Source organism: Mchenga conophoros, linkage group LG23 (assembly GCF_057382185.1).
Source record: "Mchenga conophoros isolate Kocher_MC1m ecotype Shallow Benthic linkage group LG23, M_conophoros_male_GT1.1, whole genome shotgun sequence".
Classification (NCBI taxonomy): domain Eukaryota; kingdom Metazoa; phylum Chordata; class Actinopteri; order Cichliformes; family Cichlidae; genus Mchenga; species Mchenga conophoros.
This window is the reverse complement of record NC_140547.1, coordinates 32,443,921-32,458,126: the sequence shown is the minus strand read 5'-3', so window position 1 is coordinate 32,458,126 and position 14,206 is coordinate 32,443,921. Positions and strand designations below refer to the sequence as shown.

Here is a 14,206-nt window from a genome sequence, read left to right as displayed (position 1 = left end):
GACCAAATCTTTCCATGGTGAGATAATCTCACTTATCTTCAGTGCAGATTCAAACACAACTTGGAAATTCATCTTACCAGGACTTGACAATGGCTTTGGCTCTAAATTCTGACCTCACAGAAAGAACCATCTATGTCATATAAGGTTTACATCCTACAAGATTTTTGAAACATGGGACATTTTTGATTGAATTTTGCATTCAAACCAATAATGAATTCCATAATGTTTATAAGCAGTGACTAACTATCATCACAATACTGTATGACAGATCCAGGAGCTTTGCAGACCGCATGTCTACATGTTATAATTGTATACTGAACCTGCGGGAAGCGTCATAAACAGCAACAACTGTTAATGTGGGCTTCTGTTATTCATGTTTGTGCTGTTGCTGGTCCTTTAGCATAGTTCCTATGTTTTTTCCTTCCCAGTGTTGCCAAGTGTGTGCTGATAGGGTATTGTCTTAATGTTGGGGTTTTTCTGCAGTACTGTTTCGTCATTACCTTACAATTTTAAGCACATCAACTGTTGTTGTAATTTGGTGCTATATAAATAAAATTGATTTGAAAATGGAAGTGAATTGATTTCATATAGCTTTAGTGTGTAGACATATTTTTAAAATGACTATGTAGACCTGCAAATTACCAACACATCACTATACTGGGACCTTTGTACAAACCACAAAGTCTGCTGGAAAGTGTGGAAACCTACTGTAACCTTACTATAATTCTCAACTTTTTTTAAACAAAGACCCAACTTTACACTGACATTTGAAAGAAATGCACGCTGGAAAGTTCTATCTTATGGATCCACATTCTCACCTTCGGTCCAGGAACGCCCACTCCCTCCGGCCCAGGTTCTCCTGGAAGTCCAGGCAGCCCAGGAGGACCCTGAAAAAGCAAAAAGCTAACTTAAGTATGGATTTCCAGAAAGAAGAGTAAGTTAATATTGTACTCTGAAACAAGCAGAGTATAATACTTGAAATTGAATAAGAAATTGTCTGGCTTTTATAAAATAATGCAATAAAACAGGATTTAATGTGTAAAAATTGGAACAGTTAGCACCACAGGGGGATTTTGTTACCTTTGGACAGCACCAGGTTAGCGGCTTCTCATTGTTCCCGGACTTTATGCTAAGGTAAGCTAAGCATCTGGTTTACAGACCAAACATTTGGTTTCAATCTTCATATCCAACCCTCAATGAGAAAGTAAAATATAGTAAGTGATTTTTTTTCTTATTTTTTTAAGGCACCACCTTTATTCTTACTGCCCTTAATGAAAGTCATGTTAATTTCATCTCCCTCTGGTTTAAGTTAAAGGAAACATACTCAGGATAAGTGTAAGGGCCACCTACTGTAAAGTTGGGTTATAAATGTCTCACTGATTGATAGAGGGTTGGAACTGAGCGGCAGTACAAGAGAGGCAAATGCTAGATGGATGGAGGACTAGATATAGTATGCAGATGAAAGGTATGGGTGTACAGATTTATGAGGAGACATATGTCATTGTCTAAATCAGCTCCTCACCATGGGGCCAGGATAGCCGTCTCCTTTGGGACCAAATGGGCCTGGAGGGCCTCGATCTCCTCGGTCACCCTACAGGAGGCAGATACATAGGAATCAATAATTCATTCATACAAAGGATACAAAGAGATTTACAGACTTGCAAAACAAACTAAAGTGGAATATGCACATAAATGGACACATATGCTCCTTTGCTTGGTCCCTTATATTAACCCTCTCAAGGCAGGCGTTGCAGATTTGCAACAAGTAAAAGCTAACAACCTGATTACCCCACATACATATTTTATGAGGTTTTTTTTACTTAGAAGTACCACTGCAGGTATTCTTTTGTGCATTAGCAACAAAAACTTAATTTGAGCCTGAGAGGGTTAAGTATTGAGCAAAACATAAAAACAGGTTGTAGCATTTTATTAGCTGAGATTTTCAGCAAATGTTAGCGTATGGAAAGCATGACAGGATGTACAGCTGTGCTTCCCATCCTAATTTTTGACATATTCTCTGTTCTTTCTAGATGGACTGTAAATGGCCTTGATGATGAAAGCACAAACACGTGTTTCCTGATCTGCCCCTCATTACTTGTTTGATTATTGATTCTTTTCCAGATTTGGACGCACTCAGCACATGTTTAAATGTGTTTGTTCGAAAATCTGACTCATGCTTGTTTCTACAGGCAGGCACCCAATAGAAATGCAATACATATTTATATGTGTATTTCTTTTTCAACCAGAGAATAATAATATCAGTTTTACCTTAGGACCAGGAAGTCCATAGCCAGTCTCCCCAACTGGACCAGGAGGGCCATTTGGACCAGGATCACCCTACAACACATTTTTAGTAACAAAGCTGCCCCTTAGTACAGAAGGTTGTACATAGATGTGCAACATGGATGTTGTACATCTAATATAAAAAGGTTAACTTTAATAGACACTGTATATACAATATAAAATGTAGAACATTGTGCAACTGTGCTGTTGCTACTTAGAAGCAAATTAAAGACTTCTACCACTGATAATATTGTTTAATAATGGGTTAATGCTACGAACAAAACATACTAATTCAATTCAATTCAGTTTTATTTATATAGTGCCAAATCACAGCAGAGATTCTACAATAATGTAGTATGTATGTAGTACAATAACAATAATGCCAATAACAAGTTTACGTGCATCAGGAGAATCAATGTTTCTTTCTACAAAGAGTCTTGGAACAACCTAAAATAATAACCACATATTTTGTGAAAATGTGAAGAAAACATGACGAATCTCCGCAGTCTTACACTGATGGCTCAGTAAAACTGAATCTTATACCTTGGGTCCAGTGATGAAGCGTCCTGGAGGACCAGGCAAACCCAGCCTGCCTTGCGCTCCTGGTTCTCCCTGACAAAGTTTATTGTATGAAAACTGGTTAAGACCAAAAACATACAGAGGATATTTTCTCATTATCTCTTTCCAGGTAAATGTTAATGATGGCCTAATGATTGCTCACCTTTGGTCCTGAGGGTCCAGCAATGCCTGGCGGCCCAGTCAAGCCTCTGATTCCTCTTTGGCCTTGGTCACCCTTGAAGGTCACATCAGGAATATACTCACTGGTCTGACTTACTTACTGACTTGCAGGAAAATGAAATATGGAATATTACTTTTTTACCTTTTCACCTTGGATACCAATTCCAGGAGCGCCATCTGGCCCTCTTAGGCCAATAGCTCCGGGCTCGCCCTAAAGACACACATGCATCCAAGTATTTGGCCCCATCCTGTTTTTGTTTTTTTTAATGTTTTGCCTATTTGTCATACTTACATGTTTTACATCATCAAACAAAATGTAATAATAGATATTGCTAACCTGGTTGTAACACCCTTGTTAGTAAGAACTGCAATTCAGCAACTGGCAGTTGCTGAATTGCAGTTCTTCAGAGTCTTTCATATCAATGCAGAAGAATCTTGGCTCACTCTTTGCACAAACTTTTTAATTGGAGACTTTTCAAAAACCCAAAACCTTCATTTGGTTGTTTTTGAGTGATTCAGAGTAAGCCAAGTGGGCTTGAGCTTCAGGATATGAACTGATGGCTGGACATTCTCTTCAGGATTTTCTCACAGATAGCAGAATTCATGGTTTCATCAATTAAGGCAAGTTGTCCAGCTCCTAAAAGAGCAAATCCCCAGACAATCATACCACCATTGTTCATAATGGAGCTCAATGTGGTTTGATTGAGTCCTAAAGCCTTAGAAATGGATATATAATCCTTCCCAAACTGATAGATGTCAACTATCTTTAGAAAATTTCTATATATCATGGGATGCTGCATTGGTTCTTGAGACCTTTTAGCCTACTTCACTTGATCAGACAGGTTTTACTTAAGGGATTTTTTGATACAACAGAAAATTTAATTACCATGTACAGCGAGATAGATTTGGATAGCTTTTTCCCTTAATAAATAAAATGATCATTTAAAAACTGCATTTTGCGTTTGCTCAGGTTAAAACATCTTCAAACTACCTTCTGTCCAGGGGCTCCATCCTCCCCTGGAAGCCCAGGCAAACCTGGCATTCCTGATGATCCTGGTTCACCCTGAGGACAGATTGGTGGCTCTGTATGAGTTTATGGAGGGAATGTTTAATACTTTAAATAATGTATACTGATAACTGCTGCTGATGTGGGTTTTTACCAAATGGTTTCAACTCACCTTAGCTCCAGGGTCTCCAGCCCCTCTCTCCCCTGGAGCACCAATTTCACCTGGAAACCCTTGGTCTCCCTGTGTTAGGCAATAACATCTTCACATCTTGTCGTAATTACTAAAACACTTACACCAGTATTGTTAATATTTGCTAAGCGGACTATTACCAGAGAGCCACGTATTTTTTAAGAAAATATACTTGCTGGCATTATTTTGTACAGGCCTGGTCACACCAGCGTTTATGCTGAGACACCAGGAAGACTTGCAATGAAAGTTTACATAACAGCTTAAAATACAGGACGGACTGAGTACCTGGTCAGTTTAGCATTCAATTTACTTTGATTTAACATCCTCACCCAGTTGTACACTTGATAATCTATGTGGATATACAGTATCGCTCCAATTGTAGGTTAACCTTTAATTTCTGTCTTCAGTGCTGAGAGCAGAACACGTACAATAGAGATAAATGTGACTAAAAGCATCAGCCTTGCTTGCTTGGCTATCAAATCATTAATCAGCTTGCCAGATCCTGCAGTTTAAGTCATTATTGCTAAGCATTATACCACTTAACTATGTGACGTTTCAGGGTCATATGATCCAGTTCCAACTATAAACTCTGTGGCCTCCACATAGAAATCCTGACCCCTTGTTATTACCACTAAGATTTTGAGCATATGTACAAACCTTGGGCCCAGGCATGCCTTCTCCTGGTGGACCTCTGCTTCCCGGTGGCCCCCTTGGACCCTCTATGCCCTGCAGGTATGAATAAATGCAGTAATTAAAAGAAGCCTGAATGGAATCTGTAAACAGGGAGTGTTTTTGCTGAAGGCAGAGTAATTAGAATTTTTTCTTGGACATCAGAAGGAGGCAAACTTTTCTTCTAACACAAAATTTAAATGATTTCATTGGTTCAGTGCAATATATGTTTCTGGTTTAAACACATATTAAAATTAAAAACAGTTTAGCATGAAAAGTTTTTCTTCTTCCAGTAGGCTGGTTTATTATTTTCTATAATCAGGTGATTAATGGAGACTTTTTCAGTCCTATTATGAAGCCTTTTCTTTAAATAACTTCAGCTGTACACAAAGCCCAGTGTGAGAGCACACCTGTCTCCCTCTCTTCCACAAGTGAGTGAATGGTGAACTGGAACCAGACCTGTTCTGATAGCAATTAGCTGATGTTTTGATGACAGTGAAAAACTCTTTGGCTAAGCTGTCAGCAGCCAACAGTTTCCACTAGCTGTGGTTATTGTGTCAGAGCATGAATTTGTATGCACTTCTGCATCATGTTGGTTAAATTATGATTGTTGATCAAAAGCTTGTATTAATAAAGCAACACCATGTAATCATATTTTCTGTCATTTGTTATCAAAGAATAGGGAAAAAGTAGCTCAAAGCAGATGCTTCTTTATTTATTTATTAGTAGGTCTGCAAAAAACAAATACAGGGAGTGCAGAATTATTAGGCAAATGAGTATTTTGTCCACATCATCCTCTTCATGCATGTTGTCTTACTCCAAGCTGTATAGGCTCGAAAGCCTACTCCCAATTAAGCATATTAGGTGATGTGCATCTCTGTAATGAGAAGGGGTGTGGTCTAATGACATCAACACCCTATATTAGGTGTGCATAATTATTAGGCAACTTCCTTTCCTTTGGCAAAATGGGTCAAAAGAAGGACTTGACAGGCTCAGAAAAGTCAAAAATAGTGAGATATCTTGCAGAGGGATGCAGCAGTCTCAAAATTGCAAAGCTTCTGAAGCGTGATCATTGAACAATCAAGCGTTTCATTCAAAATAGTCAACAGGGTCGCAAGAAGCGTGTGGAAAAACCAAAGCGCAAAATAACTGCCCATGAACTGAGAAAAGTCAAGCGTGCAGCTGCCAAGATGCCACTTGCCACCAGTTTGGCCATATTTCAGAGCTGCAACATCACTGGAGTGCCCAAAAGCACAAGGTGTGCAATACTCAGAGACATGGCCAAGGTAAGAAAGGCTGAAAGACGACCACCACTGAACGAGACACACAAGCTGAAACGTCAAGACTGGGCCAAGAAATATCTCAAGACTGGTTTTTCTAAGGTTTTATGGACTGATGAAATGAGAGTGAGTCTTGATGGGCCAGATGGATGGGCCGTGGCTGGATTGGTAAAGGGCAGAGAACTCCAGTCCGACTCAGACACCAGCAAGGTGGAGGTGGAGTACTGGTTTGGGCTGGTATCATCAAAGATGAGCTTGTGGGGCCTTTTCGGGTTGAGGATGGAGTCAAGCTCAACTCCCAGTCCTACTGCCAGTTTCTGGAAGACACCTTCTTCAAGCAGTGGTACAGGAAGAAGTCTGCATCCTTCAAGAAAAACATGATTTTCATGCAGGACAATGCTCCATCACACGCGTCCAAGTACTCCACAGCGTGGCTGGCAAGAAAGGGTATAAAAGAAGAAAAACTAATGACATGGCCTCCTTGTTCACCTGATCTGAACCCCATTGAGAACCTGTGGTCCATCATCAAATGTGAGATTTACAAGGAGGGAAAACAGTACACCTCTCTGAACAGTGTCTGGGAGGCTGTGGTTGCTGCTGCACGCAATGTTGATGGTGAACAGATCAAAACACTGACAGAATCCATGGATGGCAGGCTTTTGAGTGTCCTTGCAAAGAAAGGTGGCTATATTGGTCGCTGATTTGTTTTTGTTTTGTTTTTGAATGTCAGAAATGTATATTTGTGAATGTGGAGATGTTATATTGGTTTCACTGGTAAAAATAAATAATTGAAATGGGTATATATTTGTTTTTTGTTAAGTTGCCTAATAATTATGCACAATAATAGTCACCTGCACACACAGATATCCCCCTAAAATAGCTAAAACTAAAAACAAACTAAAAACTACTTCCAAAAACATTCAGCTTTGATATTAATGAGTTTTTTGGGTTCATTGAGAACATGGTTGTTGTTCAATAATAAAATTATTCCTCAAAAATACAACTTGCCTAATAATTCTGCACTCCCTGTACTGATGCTAGCAGCTTGAAGGTGTTCTATTTTGGCACGGGCATGATTTAAGCTAAATGCTAATGTCAGATTGACCTGTTCTCAATGAACGTGCTACAATGAAGATCTTGGCAGAATTATTGTTTACTGTGGTCAGTATTGGGGAGTTACAGAATACACGAACAGGCGTTACGTATTTAAAATACAAAATATGAGTAACTGTATTCTGTTACAGTTACCGCTTAAATAGATGATAATTAGAATACAGTTACTTTGGTGGAATAAATGGATTACACAGCAGTTTTTTCCTGTTTCATATGTTAGGTTATCCCCTCTCTAATTTTGGTAATTCTGCGCATTGCCGGTGTTCTGACAAAACACCCTACCTATCAAGCTCTCCTACTTGTTTTTACTGACAGTTTATTACAGTTGATACTTGTTTTCCTTAAGCTGTTGTCAATTTGTTAACTTTTCAAGCTAACATGCGTTCATTTGTGCAAAAATACTCCAATTTGGAGTCTCAATTGAAGTCATATTTCAAGTCTTGATTTAGTACTTCTAAACTTCTGTAAACTGGCATACAGTGTAAACCTTGTCAATTAATTTTAGTCCTCCTGCAGTTAGTGGACACCACGCTCCGTTGTTATGTCGAAGAAAGTAATATTGCACTACATACTTGTTAATTGAGTGATAACGTTGTTTAATTTCTAAGAACCTTGACATTGGTTATTTTATTTACTGTATAAATCCAAGCAGGAAGCACGTTTTGATAAGTGTGATTTGGCCATCAAAGCGTCCTACCTATAGATATGTACGATGGAGGCATAAACCACGTAAGGCAGTATATTCTGATAAGGTAGCACAGATTGATTGACATGACTATAAATTTACGCTACGGTAAGATGTTTTGACAAAGTAGGACATTTTGTCAGAACACCGGAAACCCAGACAAACACGCAATAAGAGGCTGTAAGCGTCCTGTTAATGTTGGTAGCATCAGTTACACATTGGACCCGGAGCCAGCACAACAGAGCCAGTAGTGCACAGGCAGGAATGTTTGCACGCTCCTTAGCACTAAAAAAGGGCTTCGCTTGGATTGAGAATCATTGATAAACTACAAACTTCTGTCATATTGCATATGGTATCTTACTTAAACAATACATTTTCCTCATTATGTTATTGATAATTGTCAGTTCATCACTATTGCCTTACATTAACAAGTCAAAACATGGATGGTGACAGTAACAATTAAAAAAAACTATTTAAAAAAATCAATATAAGCCCACTGTGATTATAAAAACATGAAAAAATCAATGTATTAGAGCCACTGTGGGAATCATATTATGAGTCCAACACTTGCCTTCTCACCCTGTATGCCTAGTCCTGGGGGACCGACAAGCCCTGGAAGACCCGGTGGCCCAAAATCCCCCTACAAGTTCAGATAACAACATGTAAATGTTAATAGGTTGACAGTGCCTCACACTGAAATGTGATTTATTATATGTGGAAAACACCCATCTGTATACAATTCTATAGCGCTGCATTTTAATGAATTAATAATATAGGCCACACTTGATGACATCTGCTCCTTTTGCCTCACTTCCTTTTATCTGTCACATGCTATAATCACATCACAAATATATGATGGTAATGCAGAGAACCCTGCAGGCGGTGTTTGTCATTACTGCATGAAAACTTTGTGATTACCTCCAATAAACTTCACTACAAAGCCCACGGTAAAACTGTCAGCAACATCGGTGTCGAGAACACCCGTGTAAATCACAACGAAAAAGTTTTTTTGGGGGGGAAATGATTTTTCATGTAGCAGAAAGAATTACATAGCTAAAAATCAACTCAGCCTTTCTTTGTCTGTAAGTCTGTGAGCTAAAATGCTGCCAGATGGCTGTGAAGCTCTACAAACACATCCTGAAAGACAAACCTTTACCTTTATGTCTATGTCTGACTGTACCTGACTGCAGGCTAACTTTTCCACATTCATCAGCACAAGCAGTGAAACTGCGCTCCTCCTACACTATCCATGCTTTGACCTTGATTCATCATCTGTGGACTGTGACCTCCTACATAACACTGCACTGAATGCATTCATCCGTGGCTCTGCCAACTTATGGCCTTCTTCACAACAGGACTCCGGCTTTCTCTTCATGGCTGTGTGAAGGCTTTTCAGCAGGCGCCTTAGTTAAGGCCTCTTTAAACTCCACCTTGTCTCCTTTGATTCCAGCACCCGGCTGTCCTCTGGGTCCCCGTGGCCCTTCCAAGCCTCGCTCTCCCTGCCAAGATGGACAAAAAAGTTACTGCAAATTGACTCTTGAAATATCAGTAAGATGTATGAAAATAATGCCAAAATAGGAGCAGAAAAATAAGTATAAAAGTTAGAATAATAAGATATTAGTCAAAATACAGATGTTATTTTCCAAAAGAACTCACACAGTGTAAAACATTACACGACTTTGAAGCCAAACAGGAGTTTTAGTTTAACCAATGTATCATCTTTCAGCTGCTTCCTCATTCCCCGAGGTTTCACCACAGCAGATGGATCCACATACTTGATTTGGCACAGTTTCTGTACCAGATGCCCTTCCTGACACAACATACAGGCCTGGGCCCTGCACTAAGAATACACTGGTTTATAACCCCTCCCACTCACCCACCCAAGGCTGGATTTATGTCTCCTCAGTGTCAGACTGGGGATGTCTTATATGTAAAGCAAATGTGTTAACCACTACAGCATGCTTTTCATTCACAATGAATTATTTCATCTTTTTAATCTGACTTTAAAGAGAATGATGGCTTTGTAACTGAAAAGCTGCCATTGGAGTAATGTGCATTACGAGCTGTTTCTCAGTTAGTTTCATGGCTTCTTGTGATGGTTTAGCAAAAACAAAATGCTTATTGTTATTATAAATGTTCAGTTTGATTTATGTCAGTTACTGATAGAAGAGTGTAACTTGCTCACCAGAAGTGGCCTGAAAGATCCAAACTTGCACACAGTTTCTGTTTCTTCTACGGAAAGCAGAAGTAGCCATACTATATAGTATATAGGAATATTGTGGTATTTCATGTATATCAAAACGTGCCTAGAGGATAGATATAAGTATTACACAAAGAGAAAAAGCAGGAGGAGAAATTCACTGAGGGATTAGAAAGATAATACAGGATGACAGTCAGTAAAATGAAAAAAAAAAAATGCTGCATAATGTCCTGCACTTTATAGACTGCAGAAAAATCCGATTTCCCTTAAGGAAATATTTCTGCGTCTTCCAAGGACATCCAAGGACAACAGAAACAATGTCGCATAGAGGAGTACACTGATTAACATGCCGCTCTTGCATGTTAGCCTCAAGAAGTAAAGATTTACTGTCGTAACTCTATGATCCCTCACAAGCTGAGGTGCTAATGATGTGGAAAAAGCTGCAGAGCTCCTGTGAATCTGGAGCCTGTCGAGGCTTGTCATGTGAAGAATGCTGCTTTGGAACAAGAACGCCATTAAAAAAAGTGGGGAAAAAGCACCCTTGAGGCCAATCTTCAGCAGTGGGGGATCCACCTTCTCCTGTGTGTGTGTGTGTGTGTGTGTGTGTGTGTGTGTGTCGGGGGGGGGGGCATGGCTGATACCATCACCAAGGCAAGTCGCCAAGTGATAAATCAAATAGTAGTCTGAAGCAGTCTAAAGTTGAAAATTTCACCTGAATTCCACTTCCTGTGATACAAAACTGCTCTGTTAGTCTTATAACAAAGTCACAGAGTTTTTACAGTAACTATGTTTAATTTAGCTGTGTGCATTTATCAAAACAACAGAGCTGCATGACAAATGCACAGATCTGACACCTGTAATTTGAAAGAAACCACAAACATTTTACAAAGGAACGCTTCCAAAAGTAATAATACATTTTTGCAATTACACTGATGTTGAGCTATGTTGTTTTTAATTGCTTGGGGAATCAATACAACTTTTGTGAGAGATAATTAAAATGATCTTAGGGCTGAGTCTGATAAATATTTTAATATTTTTCAACATTAAAAAGAATGAAATAACTCTGCTGGATGTTTCAAATTGTCTTAAATTTTCCACTTTCATTTCAAAAATGTCTCTGTCTGCATGAAAACACAAAATAACACGTCACTCAAAATCATGCCAAAAGAACAGGTGGAGGCATAAATCTAAACATACAGAAATGTTGGCCAATCAGAAGCCCATAAACAAAAACACGCTGTGCAATCTGAAAAAGGACGGGAAAACTAAGAATAACAATAGGAAACATTAAAGCATCACAAAAACATGCTGTGTATGTCTTCTGCACAGTATAAGGACACACTCAAATACTGAATGAAAAATTTTTTTGGCCCAAAAATGTCAAAGATATCTCTCATGTGGAAATTGCTTTGGAAAACAAAAACAACATGAGAGAACGTATATATCCACATGTGCTTAAAAGACACTGAGTGTGCATATATGAATGTGTGTGCCTGATGGCCTTGAGAAAACACAGACATACGAAAAGACTCTTTATTTCCTCTCTCAGTGAGTCACTGACATGATGCCCTGGCTTTTTTCTTGAACCATCTCTGAAACTTTTTTATGCTTTATGTGGAGATGTTCTCATGTCCTGTGCTGGATACGATCAACGGACTAGATCACAGCACGAGGTAATGAGAGCCATACCACACTGTTAATTTATGGAACTTTTGTGTTGAGTTATCATGTCTTGTAATCCTACACATCATCAATTTCCTGTCATTACATTCTGGAATCTGGAGCCCAGATGGATCTTTGTGTAGGTCAGTTTGTAGATATGAAAGGTATGAATGCCTTAAACAGGGTCAAAGGGGTTAAAAGAGTTTCCCTGGCTGTTTTTTACACGAAAAAGGTCAGACTTAAAAAGCATGAACGCTAACTCACCTTTGGTCCAGGCAGACCTTCTCCTATCAGCCCTCTCTCTCCTTGGACTCCCTGTGGTCCTTGAGGTCCCTGAGTAAAACAAAGGAAACTGAAAAGATGTCTCACATGAAAACTAGGTTGTCTCTGAAGATAAAATGTAATGTCCCTGCTTGGATGTCAACATTTCGTTCTGTTGCTTCTTTACTTGTCTCTTGTCTAAGGTGTGGTGACAAACTGGATCTAACCCCCGCCAAATGTTTCCATCTGGCCAAGGTATTAGCAATAGATCCTTAAACAGTGAGGGGGGTTCACAGAGGGGAAGGTTTGCCTTCAGGGACTTTTGCCAGAAAGCTTTTTTAAAAGTCAGGTGTAGTAGTTTATAGAGCAGCAAGGCTCACATATATATTAGGTTTTATTGGATGTCTGACAGACAAGAGACAGGAGACTGAGGTTGGTGTTCCATGTGTCTCCAAACATCAAAATTCTGATTTTTATTGTTATTCTTTCATATTTAAATTTTTTAAATTACTTTTAAGTTGCACTTTGATTTTAGATTTAGCCATCATTTACCTGCGGCAGAAGTTTAAAACTTGAATTAGATATTATGTGTAGCTAGCCCTCCTGAGTATTTGTTACATTTAATAAAAACTGTTGATGGCAAAAAAAAAAAAAAAGCCCATATATATATATAAAAAAAAACACCCAGCACGCCCATGCGGGCGGTTTTATCCTTCAAGCTCCGGTCCTCTACCAGAGGCCTGGGAGCTTGAGGGTCCTGCGCAGTATCTTAGCTGTTCCCAGGACTGCGCTCTTCTGGACAGAGATCTCTGATGTTGTTCCCGGGATCTGCTGGAGCCACTCGCCTATCTTGGGAGTCACCGCACCTAGTGCTCCGATTACCACGGGGACCACCGTTACCTTCACCCTCCACATCCTCTCGAGCTCTTCTCTGAGCCCTTGGTATTTCTCCAGCTTCTCGTGTTCCTTCTTCCTGATATTGCTGTCATTCGGAACTGCTACATCGATCACTACGGCCGTCTTCTTCTGTTTGTCTACCACCACTATGTCCGGTTGGTTAGCCACCACCATTTTGTCCGTCTGTATCTGGAAGTCCCACAGGATCTTAGCTCGGTCATTCTCCACCACCCTTGGGGGCATCTCCCATTTTGACCTCGGGACTTCCAGGTTATACTCGGCACAGATGTTCCTGTACACTATGCCGGCCACTTGGTTATGGCGTTCCATGTATGCCTTGCCTGCTAGCATCTTGCACCCTGCTGTTATGTGCTGGATTGTCTCTGGGGCATCTTTACACAGCCTGCACCTGGGGTCTTGCCTGGTGTGATAGACCCCAGCCTCTATGGATCTTGTGCTCAGAGCTTGTTCTTGTGCTGCCATGATTAGTGCCTCTGTGCTGTCTTTCAGTCCAGCTTTGTCCAGCCACTGGTAGGATTTCTGGATATCAGCCACCTCCTCTATCTGCCGGTGGTACATACCGTGCAGGGGCCTGTCCTTCCATGATGGTTCCTCGTCTCCCTCCTCTTTCTTGGGTTTCTGCTGCCTGAGGTATTCACTGAGCACTCGGTCAGTTGGGGCCATCTTCCCAATGTATTCTTGGATGTTCGTTGTCTCATCCTGGACTGTGGTGCTGACACTCACCAGTCCCCGGCCCCCTTCCTTCCGCTTAGCGTACAGCCTCAGGGTGCTGGACTTGGGGTGAAACCCTCCATGCATGGTAAGGAGCTTTCTTGTCTTTATGTCAGTGGCTTCTATCTCCTCCTTTGGCCAGCCTATTACCCCAGCAGGGTACCTGATCACGGGCAGGGCGTACGTGTTGATGGCCCGGATCTTGTTCTTACCATTCAGCTGACTCCTCAGGACTTGCCTGACTCTCTGCAGGTACTTGGTGGTTGCAGCTTTTCTAGCGGCCTCTTCATGGTTCCCATTCGCCTGCGGGATCCCCAGGTACTTGTAACTGTCCTCTATGTCTGCAATGTTGCCTTCTGGTAGTTCAATCCCCTCAGTTCTGACTACCTTCCCTCTCTTTGATACCATCCGACTACACTTCTCCAGTCCGAACGACATTCCAATGTCATTGCTGTATAGCCTGGTAGTGTGGATCAGTGAATCGATGTCT

General features: G+C 40.4%; 1 protein-coding gene across 2 annotated transcripts in view; it reads right to left on the bottom strand.

Moving 5' to 3' along the window:
• LOC146547644 (uncharacterized) overlaps nucleotides 1–14,206 on the bottom strand; it is a 36,612-nt gene that overhangs the window by 7,779 nt on the left and 14,627 nt on the right. For both annotated transcript variants that reach the window (XM_085264691.1, XM_085264690.1), the window contains exons 14-25: nucleotides 12,091–12,159; nucleotides 9,395–9,463; nucleotides 8,536–8,604; nucleotides 4,875–4,943; nucleotides 4,200–4,268; nucleotides 4,013–4,084; nucleotides 3,164–3,232; nucleotides 3,005–3,076; nucleotides 2,827–2,895; nucleotides 2,269–2,337; nucleotides 1,523–1,591; nucleotides 819–887 (exon numbers count right to left, since the gene is read on the bottom strand). In XM_085264691.1, coding sequence (XP_085120817.1) covers nucleotides 819–887; nucleotides 1,523–1,591; nucleotides 2,269–2,337; nucleotides 2,827–2,895; nucleotides 3,005–3,076; nucleotides 3,164–3,232; nucleotides 4,013–4,084; nucleotides 4,200–4,268; nucleotides 4,875–4,943; nucleotides 8,536–8,604; nucleotides 9,395–9,463; nucleotides 12,091–12,159 — 834 coding nt within the window. The remainder of the gene's footprint in view (nucleotides 1–818; nucleotides 888–1,522; nucleotides 1,592–2,268; nucleotides 2,338–2,826; nucleotides 2,896–3,004; nucleotides 3,077–3,163; nucleotides 3,233–4,012; nucleotides 4,085–4,199; nucleotides 4,269–4,874; nucleotides 4,944–8,535; nucleotides 8,605–9,394; nucleotides 9,464–12,090; nucleotides 12,160–14,206) is intronic.